The 20,616-nt window shown below is 43.2% G+C and overlaps 1 protein-coding gene across 2 annotated transcripts in view; it reads right to left on the reverse strand.

The window, feature by feature from the left end:
- LOC138670813 (17-beta-hydroxysteroid dehydrogenase type 6-like) overlaps window positions 1-20,616 on the reverse strand; it is a 270,057-nt gene that overhangs the window by 111,018 nt on the left and 138,423 nt on the right. For both annotated transcript variants that reach the window (XM_069758504.1, XM_069758503.1), the window contains exons 2-3: window positions 12,774-13,107; window positions 3,557-3,818 (exon numbers count right to left, since the gene is read on the reverse strand). In XM_069758504.1, coding sequence (XP_069614605.1) covers window positions 3,557-3,818; window positions 12,774-13,086 — 575 coding nt within the window. In that variant the 5' untranslated portion in view covers window positions 13,087-13,107. The remainder of the gene's footprint in view (window positions 1-3,556; window positions 3,819-12,773; window positions 13,108-20,616) is intronic.

A 20,616-nucleotide genomic window follows, 5' to 3' on the forward strand; every position in this document is an offset into this window, starting at 1 on the left:
AGGTTAGGGTTGAGATTAGGACTAGGGGTGTGTTGGATTTAGGGTTTTGATTAGGGTTATGGTTAGGGTTGACATTAGGGTTGTTTTGGGGTAAGGGTTGTGATTATGGTTAGGGTTAGTGATTAGGATTATGGATCAGGTTGGGATTAGGGTTAGGGGTGTGTTGGGGTTAGGGTTGGAGCTAGAATTGGGGGGTTTCCACTGTTTAGGTACATCAGGGGGTCTCCAAACACGACAGCCAATTTTGCGCTCAAAAAGTCAAATGGTGCTCCCTCCCTTCTGAGCTCTGCCGTGCGCCCAAACAGTGGGTTACCCCCACATATGGGGCATCAGCGTACTCGGGATAAATTGGACAACAACTTCTGGGGTCCAATTTCTCTTGTTACCCTTGTGAAAATAAAAACTTGGGGGCTACAATATCTTTTTTGTGAAAAAAAAAATAGTTTTTATTTTCACGACTCTGCATTCTAAACTTCTGTGAAGCACTTGGGCATTCAAAGTTCTCACCACACATCCAGATAAGTTCCTTGGGGGGTCTAGTTTCCAAAATGGGGTCACTTGTGGGGGGTTACTACAGTTTAGGTATATCAGGGGCTCTGCAATCGCAACATAATGCCCACAGACCATTCTATCAAAGTCTGCATTCCAAAAAGGCGCTCCTTCCCTTCTGAGCTCTGCCGTGCGCCCAAACAGTGGTTTACCCCCACATATGGCGCATCAGCGTACTCGGGATAAATTGGACAACAACTTTTGCAGTCCAATTTCTCCTGTTACCCTTGTGAAAATAAAAACTTGGGAGCTATAATATCTTTTTTGTGGAAAAAAAAAATATTTTTTATTTTCACGACTCTGCATTCTAAACTTCTGTGAAGCACTTGGGCATTCAAAGTTCTCACCACATGTCTAGATAAGTTCCGTGGGGGGTCTAGTTTCCAAAATGGGGTCAATTGTGGGGGATTTCTACTATTTAGGCACATCAGGGGCTCTCCAAACGCGACATGGCGTCCGATCTCAATTCCAGCCAATTCTACATTGAAAAAGTAAAACGGCACTCTTTCTCTTCCAAGCTCTGCGGTGCGCCCAAACAGTGGTTTACCCCCACATATTGGGTATCGACGTACTCAGGAGAAATTGCACAACAACTTTAGTGGTCTAATTTCTCCTGTTACCCTTGTGAAAATAAAAATTTGTGGGCAAAAAGATCATTTTTGTAGAAAAAATGCAATTTTTTTTTCACGGCTCTACGTTATAAACTTCTGTGAAGCACATGGGGGTTCAAAGTGCTCGCCACACATCTAGATAAGTTCCTTAAGGGGTCTAGTTTCCAAAATGGTGTCACTTGTGGGGGGTTTCCACTGTTTAGGCACATCAGAGGCTCTCCAAACATGACATGGCGTCCAATCTCAATTCCAGCCAATTCTACATTGAAAAAGTAAAACGGCGCTCCTTCACTTCCAAGCTCTGCGGTGCGCCCAAACAGTGGTTTACCCTCACATATGGGGTATCGACGTATTCAGGAGAAATCGCACAACAACTTTTGTGGTCTAATTTCTCCTCTTACCCTTGTGAAAATAAGAATTTGTGGGCGAAAAGATCATTTTTGTGTAAACAAAAGCGATTTTTTATTTTCACGGCTTTACGTTATAAACTTCTGTGAAGCACTTGGGGGTTCAAAGTGCTCACCACACATCTAGATAAGTTCCTTAAGGGGTCTAGTTTCCAAAATGGTGTCACTTGTGGGGAGTTTCCACTGTTTAGGCACATCAGGGGCTCTCTAAACGTGACATGGCGTCCGATCTCAATTCCAGCCAATTCTGCATTGAAAAAGTCAAACGGCGCTCATTCACTTCTAAGTTCTGCGGTGCGCCCAAAAAGTGGTTTACCCCCACATATGGGGTATTGGCGTATTCAGGAGAAATTGCATAACAAAATTTATGGTTACATTTCTGTTTTTACACTTGTGAAAATAAAAAAAATGGTTCTGAATTAAGAGGTTTGCAAAAAAAAGTTAAATGTTCATTTTTTCCTTCCACATTGTTTCAGTTCCTGTGAAGCACGTAAAGGGTTAATAAACTTCTTGAATGTGGTATTGAGAACCTTGAGGGGTGTAGTTTTTAGAATGGTGTCACACTTCATTATTTTCTATCATATAGACCCCTCAAAATGACTTCAAATGTGATGTGGTCCCTAAAAAAAAATGGTGTTGTAAAAATGAGAAATTGCTGGTCAACTTTTAACCCTTATAACTCCCTAACAAAAAAAAAATTTGTTTCCAAAATTGTGCTGATGTAAAGTAGACATGTGGGAAATGTTATTTATTAACTATTTTTCGTGACATATCTCTCTGATTTAAGGGCATAAAAATACAAAGTTTGAAAATTGCAAAATTTTAAAAATTTTCGCCATATTTCCGTTTTTTTCATAAATAATCACAAGTAATATCAAAGAAATGTTACCACTAACATGAAGTACAATATGTCACGAAAAAACATTCTCAGAATCAGCGGGATCCGTTGAAGCGTTCCAGAGTTATAACCTCATAAAGTGACAGTGGTCAGAATTGCAAAAATTGGCCTGGTCATTAAGTACCAAATTGGCTCTGTCACTAAGGGGTTAAATTGATGGGGACATTATAAAATGTTGTTGACAACCTGTTTAAGGTGAAAGCTGTCATAGCAGGAGAACGATAGCAAATAGAAAAAGCAAATCAGTTTGAAATTTGCATATTTTAATGCAAACTAATTGACTGAATTTAATACCTTGAGAATGCCTCTTTAATACTAATTTTCACAATTGTATTCCTCAATATCTGGCTATGGCGTGACATATCTTCATTATATATTTTTGATTGGGTGCTCTGTACATTCTGCATTTGCGGGTATTACATCGTTTATGGGGGGCCCCCTTTTCTAAATCCCTTGCAGTTGGTAATTGTGTGCAGGCTATTTTATTTTTATATTTATATTTATTATTTGCCTTTTTGCACACATATGCTCTTGTAGCCTATGGCCTGTTATATATCAATATTACTCAATATTATTATCGGCTTAGCTGTTTATTAATTTATGGTATGCCCTTTGGACTGCTTTGACCACCTACTGGACGTGTCACTTGGTGTCACTTTAACCCCGTTTTTTCTGTTTTTCATGTTTTTTATGTATTTATTTATTAAAATGATGATGAAAATTGTCTTTTTTATAATATAATCATCAATAAAATTTAAAATTGTAATTGCTCTGTGATCCATTTTTCTGCTTTGGGTTATAAAATCTGAAGCAGTAAACTTTGTGAAAATCAAAATGTTTGGTCTTGCACTGAATCCTCACCAGCTTGAGCATGGATATCATCAGAATGAAGGCAGCTTCAAACAGGTACAATATCAAGATCTTTACATAACCTACAGTACATATATAAATATACAAGTATGAATTAAAGATTAGTGAGGAAGATTTGAAAAGAAGGAATGCAATGTAATAGCAACCATCTTTACTATAATTCATGTTCACCATTTTCAACAATGTTAGGTGATTTTTACACAACTATACATAAAACCTACCTTAAACAATCAGAGAAAGCCTCTACACCATACTTTGACATGGAATATCCAGCAGTGCAAGGATTAGCCAGTTTACCCATGCAACTAGATACGTTAACTATACGTCCTTGGGCTTTTCTTACAAGATGCAGTAGATGTACAGTGACATCCACCATACCAATCAAATTCACATTCAGGATCTTGAGGAAATCTTCCTTTTTTTGCCATTCAATGGGAACATTAGCATTTGCACACCCTGCATTATTAACCAAGCCCCAGAGACCTGCAATGTAGAAAAAAAAAATAGATGACAAATCAAATTATTAAAACTTCATATTTTTCTGCTAATATCTTACTTGATGACTGGCAATTTGTACTTTTTGCATTATCTTTGCTAACTATATATCTCGTGATATCTTGTTAGTGGGGGGTCATTAGTAATTACAGGGCCACATACTGCTGAATCATTTCACCATAAGTCTTTATGAATTCCCTGACTGTGTGGAGTTTAGAATATGGGGTCACTTATGGGCGTTTTCTGCTATTCTTGCACCTCCGGAGCTCTGCAAATGTGACATGTCGTTCGCAACGTATTCCAGCTATTTTGCACTTCAAAAATTAATTAGCGCTCCTTCCTTTCTGAACCCCACATAGGTCCAAACTGTAATTTTTGTCCATATGTGGGATATTGCTGCATTTAAAATAAATTGCTTAAATTGTTGGGTCTCCCTTATTACATTTTATGAAAATGAAAAATTTGGGGCTAAACCAAAATTTTAGTGGAAAAAAAATATTTTTGTTATTTCTTATTTTTTCCTTAAACTTCCCGACAGTGATTTTGAATACTTTTAGAAGTAAATTGAGCTTGGTCACGACTATCAAAACTGACTGCATCTTTAAGGAGTTAATTAGCGACGTGTTCTCACCAAAAACCATTTTCAATTTAAAGAGATCCAAGAAGTATCGTTTCTCCTTGTGGAGAGTGACATGCTAAGCATGTCTAGGTGAGGAGACTTAAAGCCGCAATGCTCCTCTGGGAAATATGCAAATTGTCTCTTCAGAGAGGAAGAGGACTAGCACTCTAGTGCCACCTATTGGAAGTAGCAATCCTAACAGTCAATGTCGATCCTTTAACGAGCCGTGTCACATGACTTTGCACTGACGAGGGGCAATGTGAATTAACACATGTGGAATTATTTACTTAACAAAAAAGTGTGAAACAACTGAAAATATGTATTATATTCTAGGTTCTTCAAAGTAGCCACCTTTTGCTTTGATGACTGCTTTGCACAATCTTGGCATTCTCTTGATGAGCTTCAAGAGGTAGTCACCGGGAATGGTCTTCCAACAATCTTGGAGGAGTTCCCAGAGATGCTTAGCACTTGTTGGCCCTTTTGCCTTCACTCTGCAGTCCAGCTCACCCTAAACCATCTCGATTGGGTTCAGGTCTGGTGACTCTGAAGGCCAGGTCATCTGACGTAGCACCCCATCACTCTCCTTCTTGGTCAAATAGCCCTTACACAGCCTGGAGGTGTGTTTGGGGTCATTGTCCTGTTGAAAAATAAATGATGGTCCAACTAAACGCAAAGCGGATGGAATAGCATGCAGCTGCAAGATGCTGTGGTAGCCATGCTGGTTTAGTATGCCTTTAATTTTGAATAAATCCCCAACAGTGTCACCAGCAAAGCACCCCCACACCATCACACCTCCTCCTCCATGCGTCACGGTGAGAACCAGGCAGGTAGAGTCCATCCGTTCACCTTTTCTGCGTCGCACATACATAGTTACATAGCTACATAGTTATTAAGGTTGAAGGAAGACTATATGTCCATCTAGTTCAACCCATAGCCTAACCAAACATGCCCTAACATGTTGATCCAGAGGAAGGCAAAAAAAACCCATGTGGCAAAGAGTAAGCTCCACATTGGGGAAAAAAATTCCTTCCCGACTCCACATACGGCAATCAGACTAGTTCCCTGGATCAACGCCCTATCAAGGAATCTAGTGTATATACCCTGTAACATTATACTTTTCCAGAAAGGTATCCAGTCCCCTCTTAAATTTAAGTATTGAATCACTCATTACAACATCATACGGCAGAGAGTTCCATAGTCTCACTGCTCTTACAGTAAAGAATCCGCGTCTGTTATTATGCTTAAACCTTTTTTCCTCCAACCGCAGAGGATGCCCCCTTGTCCCTGTTTCAGGTCTATGATTAAAAAGATCATCAGAAAGGTCTTTGTACTGTCCCCTCATATATTTATACATTAAAATAAGATCACCCCTTAGTCTTCGTTTTTCCAAACTAAATAGCCCCAAGTGTAATAACCTATCTTGGTATTGCAGACCCCCCAGTCCTCTAATAACCTTGGTCGCTCTTCTCTGCACCCGCTCTAGTTCAGCTATGTCTTTCTTAAACACCGGAGACCAGAACTGTGCACAGTATTCTAAGTGTGGTCGCACTAGTGACTTGTATAGAGGTAAAATTATGTTCTCCTCATGAGCATCTATGCCTCTTTTAATGCATCCCATTATTTTATTTGCCTTTGTAGCCGCTGCCTGACACTGGCCACTGAATTTAAGTTTGTCATCCACCCATACACCCAGGTCTTTTTCATTGACGGTTCTGCCCAGAGTTTTAGAATTAAGCACATAATTATACATCTTATTACTTCTACCCAAGTGCATGACCTTACATTTATCCCCATTAAAGCTCATTTGCCATTTATCAGCCCAAGCTTCTAGTTTACATAAATCATCCTGTAATATACAATTGTCCTCCTCTGTATTGATTACCCTGCAGAGTTTAGTGTCATCTGCAAATATTGAAATTCTACTCTGAATGCCCCCTACAAGGTCATTAATAAATATGTTAAAAAGAAGAGGGCCCAATACTGACCCCTGTGGTACCCCACTGCTAACCGCTACCCAGTCCGAGTGTGCTCCATTAATAACCACCCTTTGTTTCCTATCCCTGAGCCAGCTCTCAACCCACTTGCACATATTTTCCCCTATCCCCATTATTCTCATTTTATGTATCAACCTTTTGTGTGGCACCGTATCAAAAGCTTTTGAAAAGTCCATATACACTACATCCACTGGTTTCCCTTGGTCCAATCCGGAACTTACCTCTTCATAGAAACTGATCAAATTAGTCTGACATGAACGGTCCCTAGTAAACCCGTGCTGATACTGGGTCATGAGGTCATGAGGTTATTTCTCTTCAGATACTCCAGTATAGCGTCCCTTAGAATGCCCTCCAGGATTTTACCCACAGTAGAGGTTAAGCTTACTGGCCTATAATTTCCGAGTTCAGTTTTTGTTCCCTTTTTGAATATTGGCACCACATTTGCTATACGCCAGTCCTGTGGCACAGACCCTGTTATTATGGAGTCTTTAAAGATTAAAAATAATGGTCTATCAATGACTGTACTTAATTCCTGCAGTACTCGAGGGTGTATCCCATCCGGGCCCGGAGATTTGTCAATTTTAGTGATTTTTAGACGCTGCCGCACTTCCTGCTGGGTTAAGCAGGTGACATTTAATTGGGAATTTTTATCACTAGACATTTTGTCTGCCATGGGATTTTCTTGTGTAAATACTGATGAAAAAAAGTCATTTAGCATATTGGCTTTTTCCTCATCCTCATCCACCATCTCACCCAGACTATTTTTAAGGGGGCCAACACTATCATTTTTTAGTTTCTTACTATTTATGTAGTTAAAGAATATTTTAGGATTATTTTTACTCTCTCTGGCAATGAGTCTCTCTGTCTCAATCTTTGCTGCCTTGATTTGCTTTTTACAGAATTTATTTAATTTTCTGTATTTATTTAATGCCTCCTCACTACCTACTTCCTTTAATTCTCTAAATGCTTTCTTTTTGTCACTTATTGCGCCCCTTACAGCTCTATTTAGCCATATTGGTTTCCTCCTATTTCTAGTATGTTTATTCCCATACGGTATATACTGTGCACAGGTCCTATCCAGGATGCTAATAAACGTCTCCCATTTTCTTTGTGTATTTTTGTGTCTCAGGATATCGTCCCAGTTAATTGCACCAAGATCCTCTCTCATCCGTTGGAAATTTGCCCTCCTGAAGTTTAGTGTCCTTGTAACCCCTCTACTACACATCTTTTTAAAGGATACATGAAAACTTATTATTTTGTGATCGCTATTTCCCAAGTGACCCCCAACCCTTATATTTGATATGCGGTCTGGCATGTTGGTTAATATTAGGTCTAGTAGTGCCCCCCTTCTTGTTGGGTCCTGAACCAGTTGTGAAAGGTAATTGTCTCTCATAATTGTCAAAAACCGATTACCTTTGCTGGAACTGCAGGTTTCTGTTCCCCAATCTATTTCAGGGTAGTTGAAGTCCCCCATAATAATGACTTCTCCTTGAGTCGCAGCTTCATCTATTTTCTTTACGAGGATATTCTCCATTGCTTCCATTATTTTTCCACATAGACACGGTGGTTGGAACCAAAGATCTCAAATGCTTGACATGGCTGTGATGGGTCTGGATGTGCCTACAGTCTAAAAGCTTGTTGATTGGCTGCGTTGCAGCCTTTCATCAAGCTTTATTTGACTGGTGAACCCAAACAGGAAACAGGACATACAGTAAAATCTCAGTTTTTCTTGTTTGGTATCAAACACTAGGTGTCCGGTACAAACACCCAACTTTGCTGTTCAAGTTTGCGCATCCTTACTTGAGACTCAATTCACGAGTGGAGCACCCGCTAGGATGGTGGTGTACTCGGGCCGGGTCCGGTGGTCATAAAAGGGGTAGTCATGGTGGCAGTGACCCGGTCCGTGGCCCTGGGCATCCAAGTTAAAGGGAAGGTCTTTAATGGTTTTGTTGTGAATAAAGAATGTTCCTGACACCACCTGTGGTATTCGGTCAGGGATAACCGACACTGCTTAGAGGGGTCCACTAGGGATGATGTTATTGCAGCAGGGATAGTATGGCTTCCGACAGGTGAAGCTTAGTCCCCACGGCTCCCGGTGTAGTGGATAAAGATGACAGATGGTGTTGTGCCAGAAATAATTGGAGGACACAAGGTTGCAGTCTCTTTACCTTTACTGGTAGTATGCAGCCACAGTCCAGGGTAGGATCACAGGTGCTGGTGAGGTCCGGCTGGCTTGGAAGCAATTTGGAATCCCCCTAGCCAGGTGGGGTTGGAAGCCTTCCTTACTGTGCTCTGATGTAGTCCCTTGCTGCCTAAGGCTTCACACAAGGTCTTCACTTTCTCTCTGTCCTATTAATAGGACAATATCCTTATTGCAGGCAACTCGAGCCTTTTTACAGGTGCCCCTACTTGCAGTGACTCCGGGCTCTATATGCTGCTGTGCCCTCAGATGTAATGGAGGACAGGTGACTTGGAATCTCCTGCCCGCCGGTTTCTGCTGTGGGGCATACAGTTACCCTCACAACCTCGGAATTCCAGCCTTCGGTATTCTGCACTGATTCTGGAGTGAGCCCTCTTGCAGCTCCACTGCCAGTATCTTTCCTTTCCTTCTCCTCTTCTCCCCTCAGTCTCTCACAGACTGACCCGTCAGGAGCTGCAGAATCTCATGTCTGCATGGCCCCAGCTTTCCACTCCTCACTCCTCTCTGACAGACTACTTGACTCCACCTCCAGCCAGAATATATGTAGGGAAGCTCCCCTGAGTCGCCCGCCAGGGCCTAGGAGTACTCGGTACCAGGTATGGTTGTCGTTAAAGGGGTAGTCATGGTGGCGGTGTCCCGTTCATGTTCCTGGGCACCGAAGTACAGTAAAAGGGATAGTCTTTAAAGGGGATGTGAAAATAATAGAAGTTTGTGATGCCACCTGTGGTTCTCGGTCAGAGGTGACCGATGCTGCTTAAATGGGTCCTCTGGGGTTGATGGTACGGCAGCAAGATGGTATCGCTTCCCACAGGTGAAGCAGGGCCCCCAGGACTCCCAATGTGTATGGCAAAGATGGTGAATGCTGGCAAATAAATGGAAGACACAAGGTTGTAACGTCTTTATCTGGTTTACTGGTTGTAGGAGGCCACAGTCCAACATATCAGCAACAGGTGGAGATGTGGTCCGGCCTGCCTGGAGGCAATGGTGGATCCCTCTCCCAGGTGAGATCCATAAGCCTTCCTGCTCGAACTCGTATGCAAGGTCCTTGCTGCCTGTGGCTTCCTGACAAAGTCCTCTCTCTCCAGTCCTGGGACAGTTACCCATATGGTGGACAGTGCGAGCCTTTTTATAGGGTCTCTATTATGACCTGGGCTCATTGTATACTGCTTCACCTTCAGGTGTGGGTGTGAGCAAAACACATAAAGTTCTTTGCCCTCTGGTTCTGCTGTGCGACCTAGAGTTCAACACAACCTCGGGTTCCCAGTGCCCGGTTGATGAGCTTCGGCCCAGAGGATGCCCTGTCACAGTTCCCCTCTACGCCCTTTCTTTCTCCTTTGCTCCTTTCCTCAGATGCTCACTACATTCCAACCCTTCAGGTTATCTACTGTTCCTGGAGCTGCAGCTCACACGTGGCTGCACGGCCCCACTCTCAGCTCTTCTTCCTCTCTTCTCCGCTGTCTCTCCAGACTGTCTAACTCCTCTTCCAGACCAGAATACATATATCTGGGGGAAGCTCCCCTGAATCCAGGTTCAGAGCTCCCCCTTCTGGCCTGGATTCAGAATATGTTGCATATAGGTGCTTTACTGGGTAAAGGAAATCCTCCTTGCCTCCAAGCATGACATCACTCTCCCCGAAAGGAAGGCAACATCACTGTAACAACTGGTTACCTAGGGTGTTACACCCCTGAATCCAGGTCTCGAGCTCCCCTTCTGACCTGGAGTCAGAACAGTGTTGTATGTACTGGTTACATGTTAAAGGTATCCTCGTCGCTTCCAAGCATGGCATCACCCTCCCCGTGAGGAAGGCAATACCACTGTGACAACCGAACTCCTGGGGTGGCACACGAGCATCAGAGTGCGGGCTAATGTTGTGTTACATTGCCACGCAGGCTTCCCCATAATGCCCTGCATCTATTAAATCTAGCAAATTATCATACATTGTACAGTAGTGGACAGCACCTGAGCCATCACAGATCAGTGGTTCCTAGTGCAGCACAGTATGTACGGCAGCATTGTTTTCCATCTCCAGAGTCACTGGGTAAGTCTCTGTCTAATGTTGAGTGTAAGCTCTTATAATTAGCTGGGTCTCCTTTCTCGCTTCTGCAGTATGTATATAACACCCCAGGTGACCGGCTGTTACAGTGATGTTGCCTTCCTTTCGGGGAGGGTAATGTCATGCTTGGAGGCAAGGAGGATTACCTTTACCAGGTAAAGCACCTACATGCAGCACATTCTGAATCCAGGCCAGAAGGGGGAGCTCTGAACCCAGATTCAGGGGAGCTTCCCCTATATATACATATATTCTGGTCTGGAGGAGGAGTTAGTTAGTTGGTGACAGAAGGAGAAGGAGAGAGGAGTGAGAGCAAAGAGTGGGGCCGTGCAGCCACGTGTGTGCTGCAACTCTAGGACGGAAGAGAACTTGAAGGGTTGCAGTGATAGTGAGCATTTGAGGGGAGAAGCAAAGGAAAAGAAAGGAGCTTGGAGGGGAACTGTTACCGGGCACCCTCTAAGCTAAAGCACAGAAACAGGGAACTGGGAGCCCGAGGCTGTTTGATACTCCAGATCTCACAGCAGAACCGGAAGGACAGAGGATTGCAAGCCATCTGTCTGCACCCACACCTGAAGGTGCAGCAGTATACAGAGAGCCCGGGTCGGAATAGAGACCCTGTACAAAAGGCTCGGATTGCCCACATACAGGTTACTATCCCAGGACAAGAGAGAAAGGACTTTGTAAGGGAGCCGCAAGCAGCAAGGACCTCGTGTAAGAGCGCGAGCTGGAAGAAGGCTTACAAACCTCACCTGGGAGAGGGATCTACCATTGCCTCCAGGCCAGCTGGACCACATCACCACTTATTGCTGCTACCCTGGACTGTGGCTTACTACAACCAGTAAACCAGGTAAAGAGACTGTAACCATATGTCCCCATTTATTTTTGGCACCACACCACTCTGGCAAAATGCATCGGGAGCCCTGGGGCCCTGCTTCACCTGTGGGAAGCGACAACATCTATGCTGTAGCACCATCACCCCCAGAGGACCCCTTTAAGCAGCGTCAGTCACCTCTGACCGAGAACCACAGGTGGCGTCACAAACTTTTATTATTTTCACATCCCCTTTAAAGACTGTTCCCCTTTTATTTTGGTGCCCAGGGCCATGGACCATGTCGCCGCCACCTGACCTCCCCTTTAACAACGATTGGACCCGGTATCGAGTACCCCTAGGCCTTGGCGGGTGACTCAACTTGGTGTCACGAACAGGATGGACTGACCCATTGAAATGGGTCCTGTACGCCATGGATTGTATTAGACTGTGTAATAGCCACCATAGTTGCACCATGAGGCGGATAAAGGACAGGAGATGTGTTGCCATGGGTGGAGTTCAAGAACCGATGCGAAAGCTGGACCCACCCACTAGAGAGACTTTAATGAGAACAAAACATGTTAAAGACTGTTCCCCTTTTACTTGAGCGCCCAAGGCCACGAATCGGGTCACTGCCACTGTGACCTCCCCTTTAACAATTACCGGACCCGGTACCGAGTACCTCTAGGCCCTTGCGGGCGACTCATGTAAGCATTTATGATCCGCGGATGCTCTCTCTCTCCTATAGAGTGTAAGCTCTTATAGTAAGATGGGTCCTCTAGCTCCTGTAGAGTCTAATCTCTTATTACCACCTGAGTTCTCTATCACTCTTCCATAGAGTGTAAACTCTTATGGTGATCCGATTCCTCTCTCTATCTCTCTGTCCTATAGAGTGTAAGCTGTTATGGTCATCAGGGTTCTCTCTGTCCTATAGAGTGTGAGCTCTTATGGTCAGCTGGATTCTCTCTGGCCTATAGAGTGTGAGCTCTTATGGTCAGTGCGGGTTCTCTCTCCTCTCCGTCACATATATTTTCCATGCAATTACAAGCTTTCTGGTATTGAAATTCATGCAAATTTAATCACCACAAATTAAATCTTTAAGAAAATTCAGTGAAGCCAGCAAATTCAAATTTCAAAAGATCCGTTAATCTTTAGTTAGTACCGGACAACCCATTTAATGCAACATAGTATATGATTCATATTGTACAAAAAACACTACTAAAAGCATAAATAGCATACATTTTATATAGGTAAGGAGACACATTTGATTACCTTTACTTCCAACCGTAGCTGCCACCTTTTCGGCAGCAGCGCTTACACTTTTGCTGTCGGTAACATCCAGTATTATTGTTTGCAGTCTACTGGAGGTCTCTTTCTTTAGGTTTTCTGCGCCCTCATTGGTCAGACAAGCAGCCAGGACCTTCATTCCACGTTTATCTAACTGTTTTGCCAGTACATTTCCGAATCCAGTGTCACATCCAGTGATAAAGACGTATTTGCTGGTGAGATTTTTCAGGATCAGACTTTGTCTATACCATCTGTACAAGAAGATTAGGCCAATCACCACCAACAGAAGGAGCCACATGACGGGAGAAGCAAATTTATCCTGCAATATAATTGGATAATTGAATAGTTGAACATTAGTTTTGTTCCACATAAGTAAGCAATAGGTTCAAAAAGAAAAGCTAAAGTATAACTCAAGTTAAAACTAATAATATAGCTCTTGGCCAGACTTATACAACTTTTAGCTACTTCAATAAGAGCTGAGATGCAGTTTCTGTCAACAATCACTGCACAGGGGCCACGCTGTTCCAAGCGTCAAACCGCCCAATGACCTGAAATCTAAAGATAAGGTCTTCAATATCGCAAGAATGGGCAACCCCTTTAATTGAATTATCCAATACTTCTGGCAACAGTATCCTGGTCCTAGACACTCCTGGGAAAATGGGAGATCTTGTATTCTTGAAGGGGAAAGCAGATCTAGAAAATGCAAACAAATTTATGTTACTTGTATACTCCCCTATGCTTCTGAGGGCTGAATAAATGGTGAGAGTTTGGCTCTTTCAGGGCAGCATGGTGGCTCAGTGGTTAGCAGTGCAGCGCTGGGGTCCTGGGTTTAAATCCCACTAAGGACAACATCTGCAAGGAGTTTGTATGTTCTCCCTGTGTTTGGGTGGGTTTCCTCTGACACTCCAAAGACATACTGATGGGGAATCTAGATTGTGAGCCCCACTGGGAACAGTGATGATAATGTCTGTAAAGCGCTGTGGAATTAATGGCGCTATATAAGTGAGTAAAAAAAAAAAATAATATATTGGGGGTGTGGGTTGGTTCCAAGTAAGTATAAATAGGGATGTTTGCTTGGGGTCTGCATTCTATTGCGATGGACACATGACACATAAATGTATAGAGCAGGGATAACCAAACTCTAGCCACATTCAGTTCGCAGGTCAATACTGTGTGGTTCAACGCTATCTGTGTAATCGGCACCAGGGGGAGCCTCGTCCCCCTGTCAAATATGCCCTGCCTCAGCTCCCCACCAGTGTTCATACAGGTGCTTCTCACAAAATTAGAATATCATCACAAAGTTAATTTATTTCAGTTCTTCAATACAAAAAGTGAAACTCATATATTATATAGTTCAAGTGTTTATCCCTGTTTATGTTGATGATTATGGATTACAACCAATGAAAACCCAAAAGTTATTATATCAGTAAATTAGAATAATTAACAACAAACACCTGCAAAGGCTTCCTAAGCATTTAACCCCTTTCTGCCATTAGACGTACTATTCCGTCCATGTGGGGTGGGCCTTAATTCCCATGGACGGAATAGTACGTCACATGAGATCGGCAGCGCTCACGGGGGGAGCGCCGCCGATCGCGGCCGGGTGTCAGCTGCTTATCGCAGCTGACATCCGGCACTATGTGCCAGGAGCGGTCACGGACCGCTCCCGGCACATTAACCCCCGGCACACCGCGATCAAAGACGATCGCGATGTGCCGGCGGTACAGGGAAGCATCGCGCAAGGAGGGGGCTTCCTGCGGGCTTCCCTGAACCCCCCACAGCAACGCGATGTGATCGCGTTGCTGCGAGAGTCTTACCTCCCTCCCTGCCTGCTCCAGGCCTGGATCCAAGATGGCCGCGGATCCGGGTCCTGCGGGGAGGGAGGTGGCTTCACAGAGCCTGCTCAGAGCAGGCACTGTGAAGCCTGCAACACTGTAAGTCAGATCAGTGATCTGACAGAGTGCTATGAAAACTGTCAGATCATTGATCTGTGATGTCCCCCCCTGGGACAAAATAAAAAAGTAAAAAAATTTTTTTTCCAAATGTGTAAAAAAAAAAAATAAAAAAAAAATCCTAAATAATGAAAAAAAAAAAATATATTATTCCCATAAATACATTTCTTCATCTAAATAAAAAAAAAACCAATAAAAGTGCACATATTTAGTATCGCCGCGTCCGTAACGACCTGACCTATAAAACTGGCCCACTAGTTAACCCCTTCAGTAAACACCGTAAGAAAAAAAAAAAAAAAGGCAAAAAACAACGCTTTATTATAATACTGCTGAACAAAAAGTGGAATAACACGCGATCAAAAAGACAGATATAAATAACCATGGTACCGCTGAAAACGTCATCTTGTCCCGCAAAAAACGAGCCACCATAGAGCATCATCAGCAAAAAAATAAAAAAGTTATAGTCCTGAGAATAAAGCGATGCAAAAATAATTATTTTTTCTGTAAAATAGTTTTTATCGTATAAAAGCGCCAAAACATAAAAAAATGATATAAATGAGGTGTCGCTGTAATCGTACTGACCCAAAGAATAAAACTGCTTTATCAATTTTACCAAACGCAGAACGGTATAAACGCCTCCCCCAAAAGAAATTCATGAATAGCTGGTTTTTGGTCATTCTTCCTCACAAAAATCGGAATAAAAAGCGATCAAAAAATGTCACGTGCCCGAAAATGTTACCAATAAAAACGTCAACTCGTCCCTCAAAAAACAAGACCTCACATGACTCTGTGGACCAAAAAAATATGGAAAAATTATAGCTCTCAAAATGTGGTAACGCAAAAAATATTTTTTGCAATAAAAAGCGTCTTTCAGTGTGTGACGGCTGCCAATCATAAAAATCCGCTAAAAAAACTCACTATAAAAGTAAATCAAACCCCCCTTCATCACCCCCTTAGTTAGGGAAAAATTAAAAAAATGTATTTATTTCCATTTTCCCATTAGGGCTAGGGTTAGGGCCAGGGTTAGGGCTAGGGTTAGGGTTAGGGCTAGGGCTAGGGTTAGGGCTAGGGCTAGGGTTAGGGCTAGGGTTAGGGTTAGGGCTAGGGTTAGGGCTAGGGTTAGGGCTAGGGTTAGGGCTAGGGCTAGGGTTAGGGCTAGGGTTAGGGTTGGGGCTACAGTTAGGGTTTGGGCTAAAGTTAGGGTTAGGGTTTAGATTACATTTACAGTTGGGAATAGGGTTGGGATTAGGGGTGTGTCAGGGTTAGAAGTGTGGTTAGGGTTACCGTTGGAATTAGGGTTAGGGGTGTGTTTGGATTAGGGTTTCAGTTATAATTGGGGGGTTTCCACTGTTTAGGCACATCAGGGGCTCTCCAAACACGACATGGCGTCCGATCTCAATTCCAGCCAATTCTGCGTTGAAAAAGTAAAACAGTGCTCCTTCCCTTCCGAGCTCTCCTGTGTGCCCAAACAGGGGTTTACCCCAACATATGGGGTATCAGCGTACTCAGGACAAATAGGACAACAACTTTTGGGGTCCAAATTCTCCTGTTACCCTTGGGAAAATACAAAACTGGGGGCTAAAAAATAATTTTTGTGGGAAATAAAAAGATTTTTTATTTTCACGGCTCTGCGTTATAAACTGCAGTGAAACACTTGGGGGTTCAAAGTTCTCACAACACATCTAGATGAGTTCCCTGGGGGGTCTAGTTTCCAATATGGGGTCACTTGTGGGGGGTTTCTACTGTTTAGGTACATTAGGGGCTCTGCAAACGCAATGTGACACCTGCAGACCATTCCATCTAAGTCTGCATTCCAAATGGAGCACCTTCCCTTCCGAGCCCTCCCATGCGCCCAAGCAGTGGTTTCCCCCCACTTATGGGGTATCAGCGTACTCAGGACAAATTGGACAACAAATTTTGGGGTCCAATTTCTCCTGTTACCCTCGGGAAAATACAAAACTGGGGGCTAAAAAATAAATTTTGTGGGAAAAAATTTTTGTTTTATTTTTACGGCTCTGCATTATAAACTTCTGTGAAGCCCTTGGTGGGTCAAAGCGCTCACCACACATCTAGATAAGTTCCTTAGGGGGTCTACTTTCCAAAATGGTGTTATTTGTGGGGGGTTTCAATGTTTAGGCACATCAGTGGCTCTCCAAACGCAACATGGCGTCCCATCTCAATTCCTGTCAATTTTGCATTGAAAAGTCAAACGGCGCTCCTTCCCTTCCGAGCTCTCCCATGCGCCCAAACAGTGGTTTACCCCCACATATGGGGTATCAGCGTACTCAGGACAAATTGTACAACTTTTGGGGTCCAATTTCTTCTCTTACCCTTGGGAAAATAAAAAATTGGGGGCGAAAAGAATTTTTGTGAAAAAATATGATTTTTTATTTTTACGGTTCTGCATTATAAACTTCTGTGAAGCACTTGGTGGGTCAAAGTGCTCAACACACCTCTAGATAAGTTCCTTAGGGGGTCTACTTTCCAAAATGGTGTCACTTGTGGGGGGTTTCAATGTTTAGGCACATCAGTGGCTCTCCAAACGCAACATGGCGTCCCATCTCAATTCCTGTCAATTTTGCATTGAAAAGTCAAATGGCGCTCCTTCCCTTCCGAGCTCTCCCATGCGCCCAAACAGTGGTTTACCCCCACATATGGGGTATCAGCGTACTCAGGACAAATTGTACAACAACTTTTGGGGTCCAATTTCTTCTCTTACCCATGGGAAAATAAAAAATTGGGGGCAGAAATATAATTTTTGTGAAAAAATATGATTTTTTATTTTTACGGTTCTGCATTATAAACTTCTGTGAAGCACTTGGTGGGTCAAAGCGCTCACCACACCTCTAGATAAGTTCCTTAGGGGGTCTACTTTCCAAAATGGTGTTACTTGTGGGGGGTTTCAATGTTTAGGCACATCAGTGGCTCTCCAAACGCAACATGGCGTCCCATCTCAATTCCTGTCAATTTTGCATTGAAAAGTCAAACGGCGCTCCTTCCCTTCGGAGCTCTCCCATGCGCCCAAACAGTGGTTTACCCCCACATATGGGGTATCAGCGTACTCAGGACAAATTGTACAAGTTTTGGGGTCCAATTTCTTCTCTTACCCTTGGGAAAATAAAAAATTGGGGGCGAAAAGATAATTTTTGTAAAAAATATGATTTTTTATTTTTACGGTTCTGCATTATAAACTTCTGTGAAGCACTTGGTGGGTCAAAGCGCTCACCACACCTCTAGATAAGTTCCTTAGGGGGGGGTCTACTTTCAAAAATGGTGTCACTTGTGGGGGGTTTCAATGTTTAGGCACATTAGTGGCTCTCCAAACGCAACATGGTGTCCCATCTCGATTCCAGTCAATTTTGCATTGAAAAGTCAAATGGCGCTCCTTCGCTTCCGAGCTCTGTCATGTGCCCAAACAGTGGTTTACCCCCACATATGGGGTATCGGTGTACTCAGGACAAATTGTACAACAACTTTTGGGGTCCATTTTCTCCTGTTACCCTTGGTAAAATAAAACAAATTGGAGCTGAAATAAATTTTTTGTGAAAAAAAGTTAAATGTTCATTTTTTTTTAAACATTCCAAAAATTCCTGTGAAGCACCAGAAGGGTTAATAAACTTCTTGAATATGGTTTTGAGCACCATGAGGGGTGCAGTTTTTAGAATGGTGTCACACTTGGGTATTTTCTATCATATAGACCCCTCAAAATGACTTTAAATGAGATGCGGTCCCTAAAAAAAAATGGTGTTGTAAAAATGAGAAATTGCTGGTCAAATTTTAACCCTTATAACTCCCTAACAAAAAAATTTTGGTTCCAAAATTGTGCTGATGTAAAGTAGACAAGTGGGAAATGTTACTTATTAAGTATTGTGTGTGACATATCTCTGTGATTTAATTGCATAAAAATTCAAAGTTGTAAAATTGCGAAATTTTCATAATTTTCGCCAAATTTCCGTTTTTTTCACAAATAAACGCAGGTACTATCAAATAATTTTTACCACTATCATGAAGTACAATATGTCATGAGAAAAAAATGTCAGAATTACTGGGATCCGTTGAAGCATTCCAGAGTTATAACCTCATAAAGAGACAGTGGTCAGAATTGTAAAAATTGTCCCGGTCCATAACGTGCAAACCACCCTTGGGGGTAAAGGGGTTAAACAGGTACCTTAGTCTGTTCGTTTGTGTACAAACGATCAGATCACGTGATCACACTGCTGACGTCACTCGCCTGCGCTGCAGAGGAGAACACTGGTGGAAGTGCTCCAGTGAAGCTGAAGACACCGAAGAATAAGTGCAGTGGGGGGGGGGGGGGAGGATTTAATGTGTGCGGGGGAGATTTGGAGTAGGGATACTATTACGCCCGATGTCGGTCTCCCTCACTTTGATGTGGGCTTTGATGGTGAGCTCACATCTTTCCCAGGACATGTCAGTTGTTTTGATCGCTGGTCACCGGTGTGTTGGCATGACAGCTTGAGGTCTCCTGGAGACCTCTATGGTTTTCAGTGCTGACTTGCTGTGAGCAAGTGAGCAATTCTGCTTACATACAGGTGATCTGATCATTGCCTCTATGTAGCAGAGCCGATCGGGTTGTGGCAGCTTCTAGTTTCCCCTGAACTTTGTTGCACTTGAAAGAAAAAGTTTTATTGAAAATACCGTTACCCTTATTGATTCCTGCAACACAGTTTTATCATAATTTGGATTAGAGAAAAACGGCCTCCTGGCTGGACCCCTATATTAGGACTAACAATTTTTAAGGGGAAATCTGGCCTTCTGAGTCCTCACTATGACAGTTTTTGCCTAAACGATTGTGATTAGCAAATTGGGCATCCTGAACCTGCAACACTGTTTTAGCACAATCTAGTTAGATGCTGGAAGATCGATTTCACACAGGACAGGATCCTATCTAGCTAACTGACAAGTTCACCGCAGCAGCACTAGCAGGAGTGGTCTCTCTGCAATGTGACACTGAGAAAATGGTGACAGCAAAACAACATGTTTGCTTTTATATGGGCAGGGACATGTGACTTTGGCAGCCAATCACAGAAGACCTTGTGTCAATACAATGTGGATGTTTTCTGTGCCCTGATTGGTTGCTGGAATATACACCCATTAAGTTATTAACCCCTTCATGACCCAGCCTATTTTGACCTTAACCCCTTACCGGCATCGGACGTACTATACCGTCCGATGCCGGCTCCCCTGCTTTGATGCAGGGCTCCGCGGTGAGCCCGCATCAAAGCCGGGACATGTCAGCTGTTTTGAACAGCTGACATGTGCCCGTAATAGGCGCGGGCAGAATCGCGATCTGCCCCCACCTATTAACTAGTTAAATGCCGCTGTCAAACGCAGACAGCGGCATTTAACTACCGCTTCCGGCCGGGCGACCGGAAATGACGTCATCGCCGACCCTGTCACATGATCGGGGGTCGGCGATGCTTGTGAATGGTAACCATAGAGGTCCTTGAGACCTCTATGGTTACTGATTGCCCGTCGCTGTGAGCGCCACCCTGTGGTCGGCGCTCACAGCACACGTGCAATTCTGCTACATAGCAGCGATCAGCAGATCGCTGCTATGTAGCAGAGCCGATCGTGCTATGCTTGCTTCTAGCCTCTCATGGAGGCTATTGAAGCATGGCAAAAGTTAAAAAAAAAAGTTTAAAAAAATGTGAAAAAAATAAAAAAAACATAAAAGTTTAAATCACCCCCCTTTCGCCCCAATCAAAATAAATCAATAAAAAAAAAAATCAAATCTACGCATATTTGGTATCGCCGCGCTCAGAATCGCCCGATCTATCAATTAAAAAAAAGTATTAACCTGATCGCTAAACAGCGTAGCGGGAAAAAAATTAGAAACGCCAGAATTACGTTTTTTT

This window comes from Ranitomeya imitator, chromosome 3, assembly GCF_032444005.1.
Source record: "Ranitomeya imitator isolate aRanImi1 chromosome 3, aRanImi1.pri, whole genome shotgun sequence".
In the NCBI taxonomy this organism is placed as follows: Eukaryota; Metazoa; Chordata; class Amphibia; order Anura; family Dendrobatidae; genus Ranitomeya; species Ranitomeya imitator.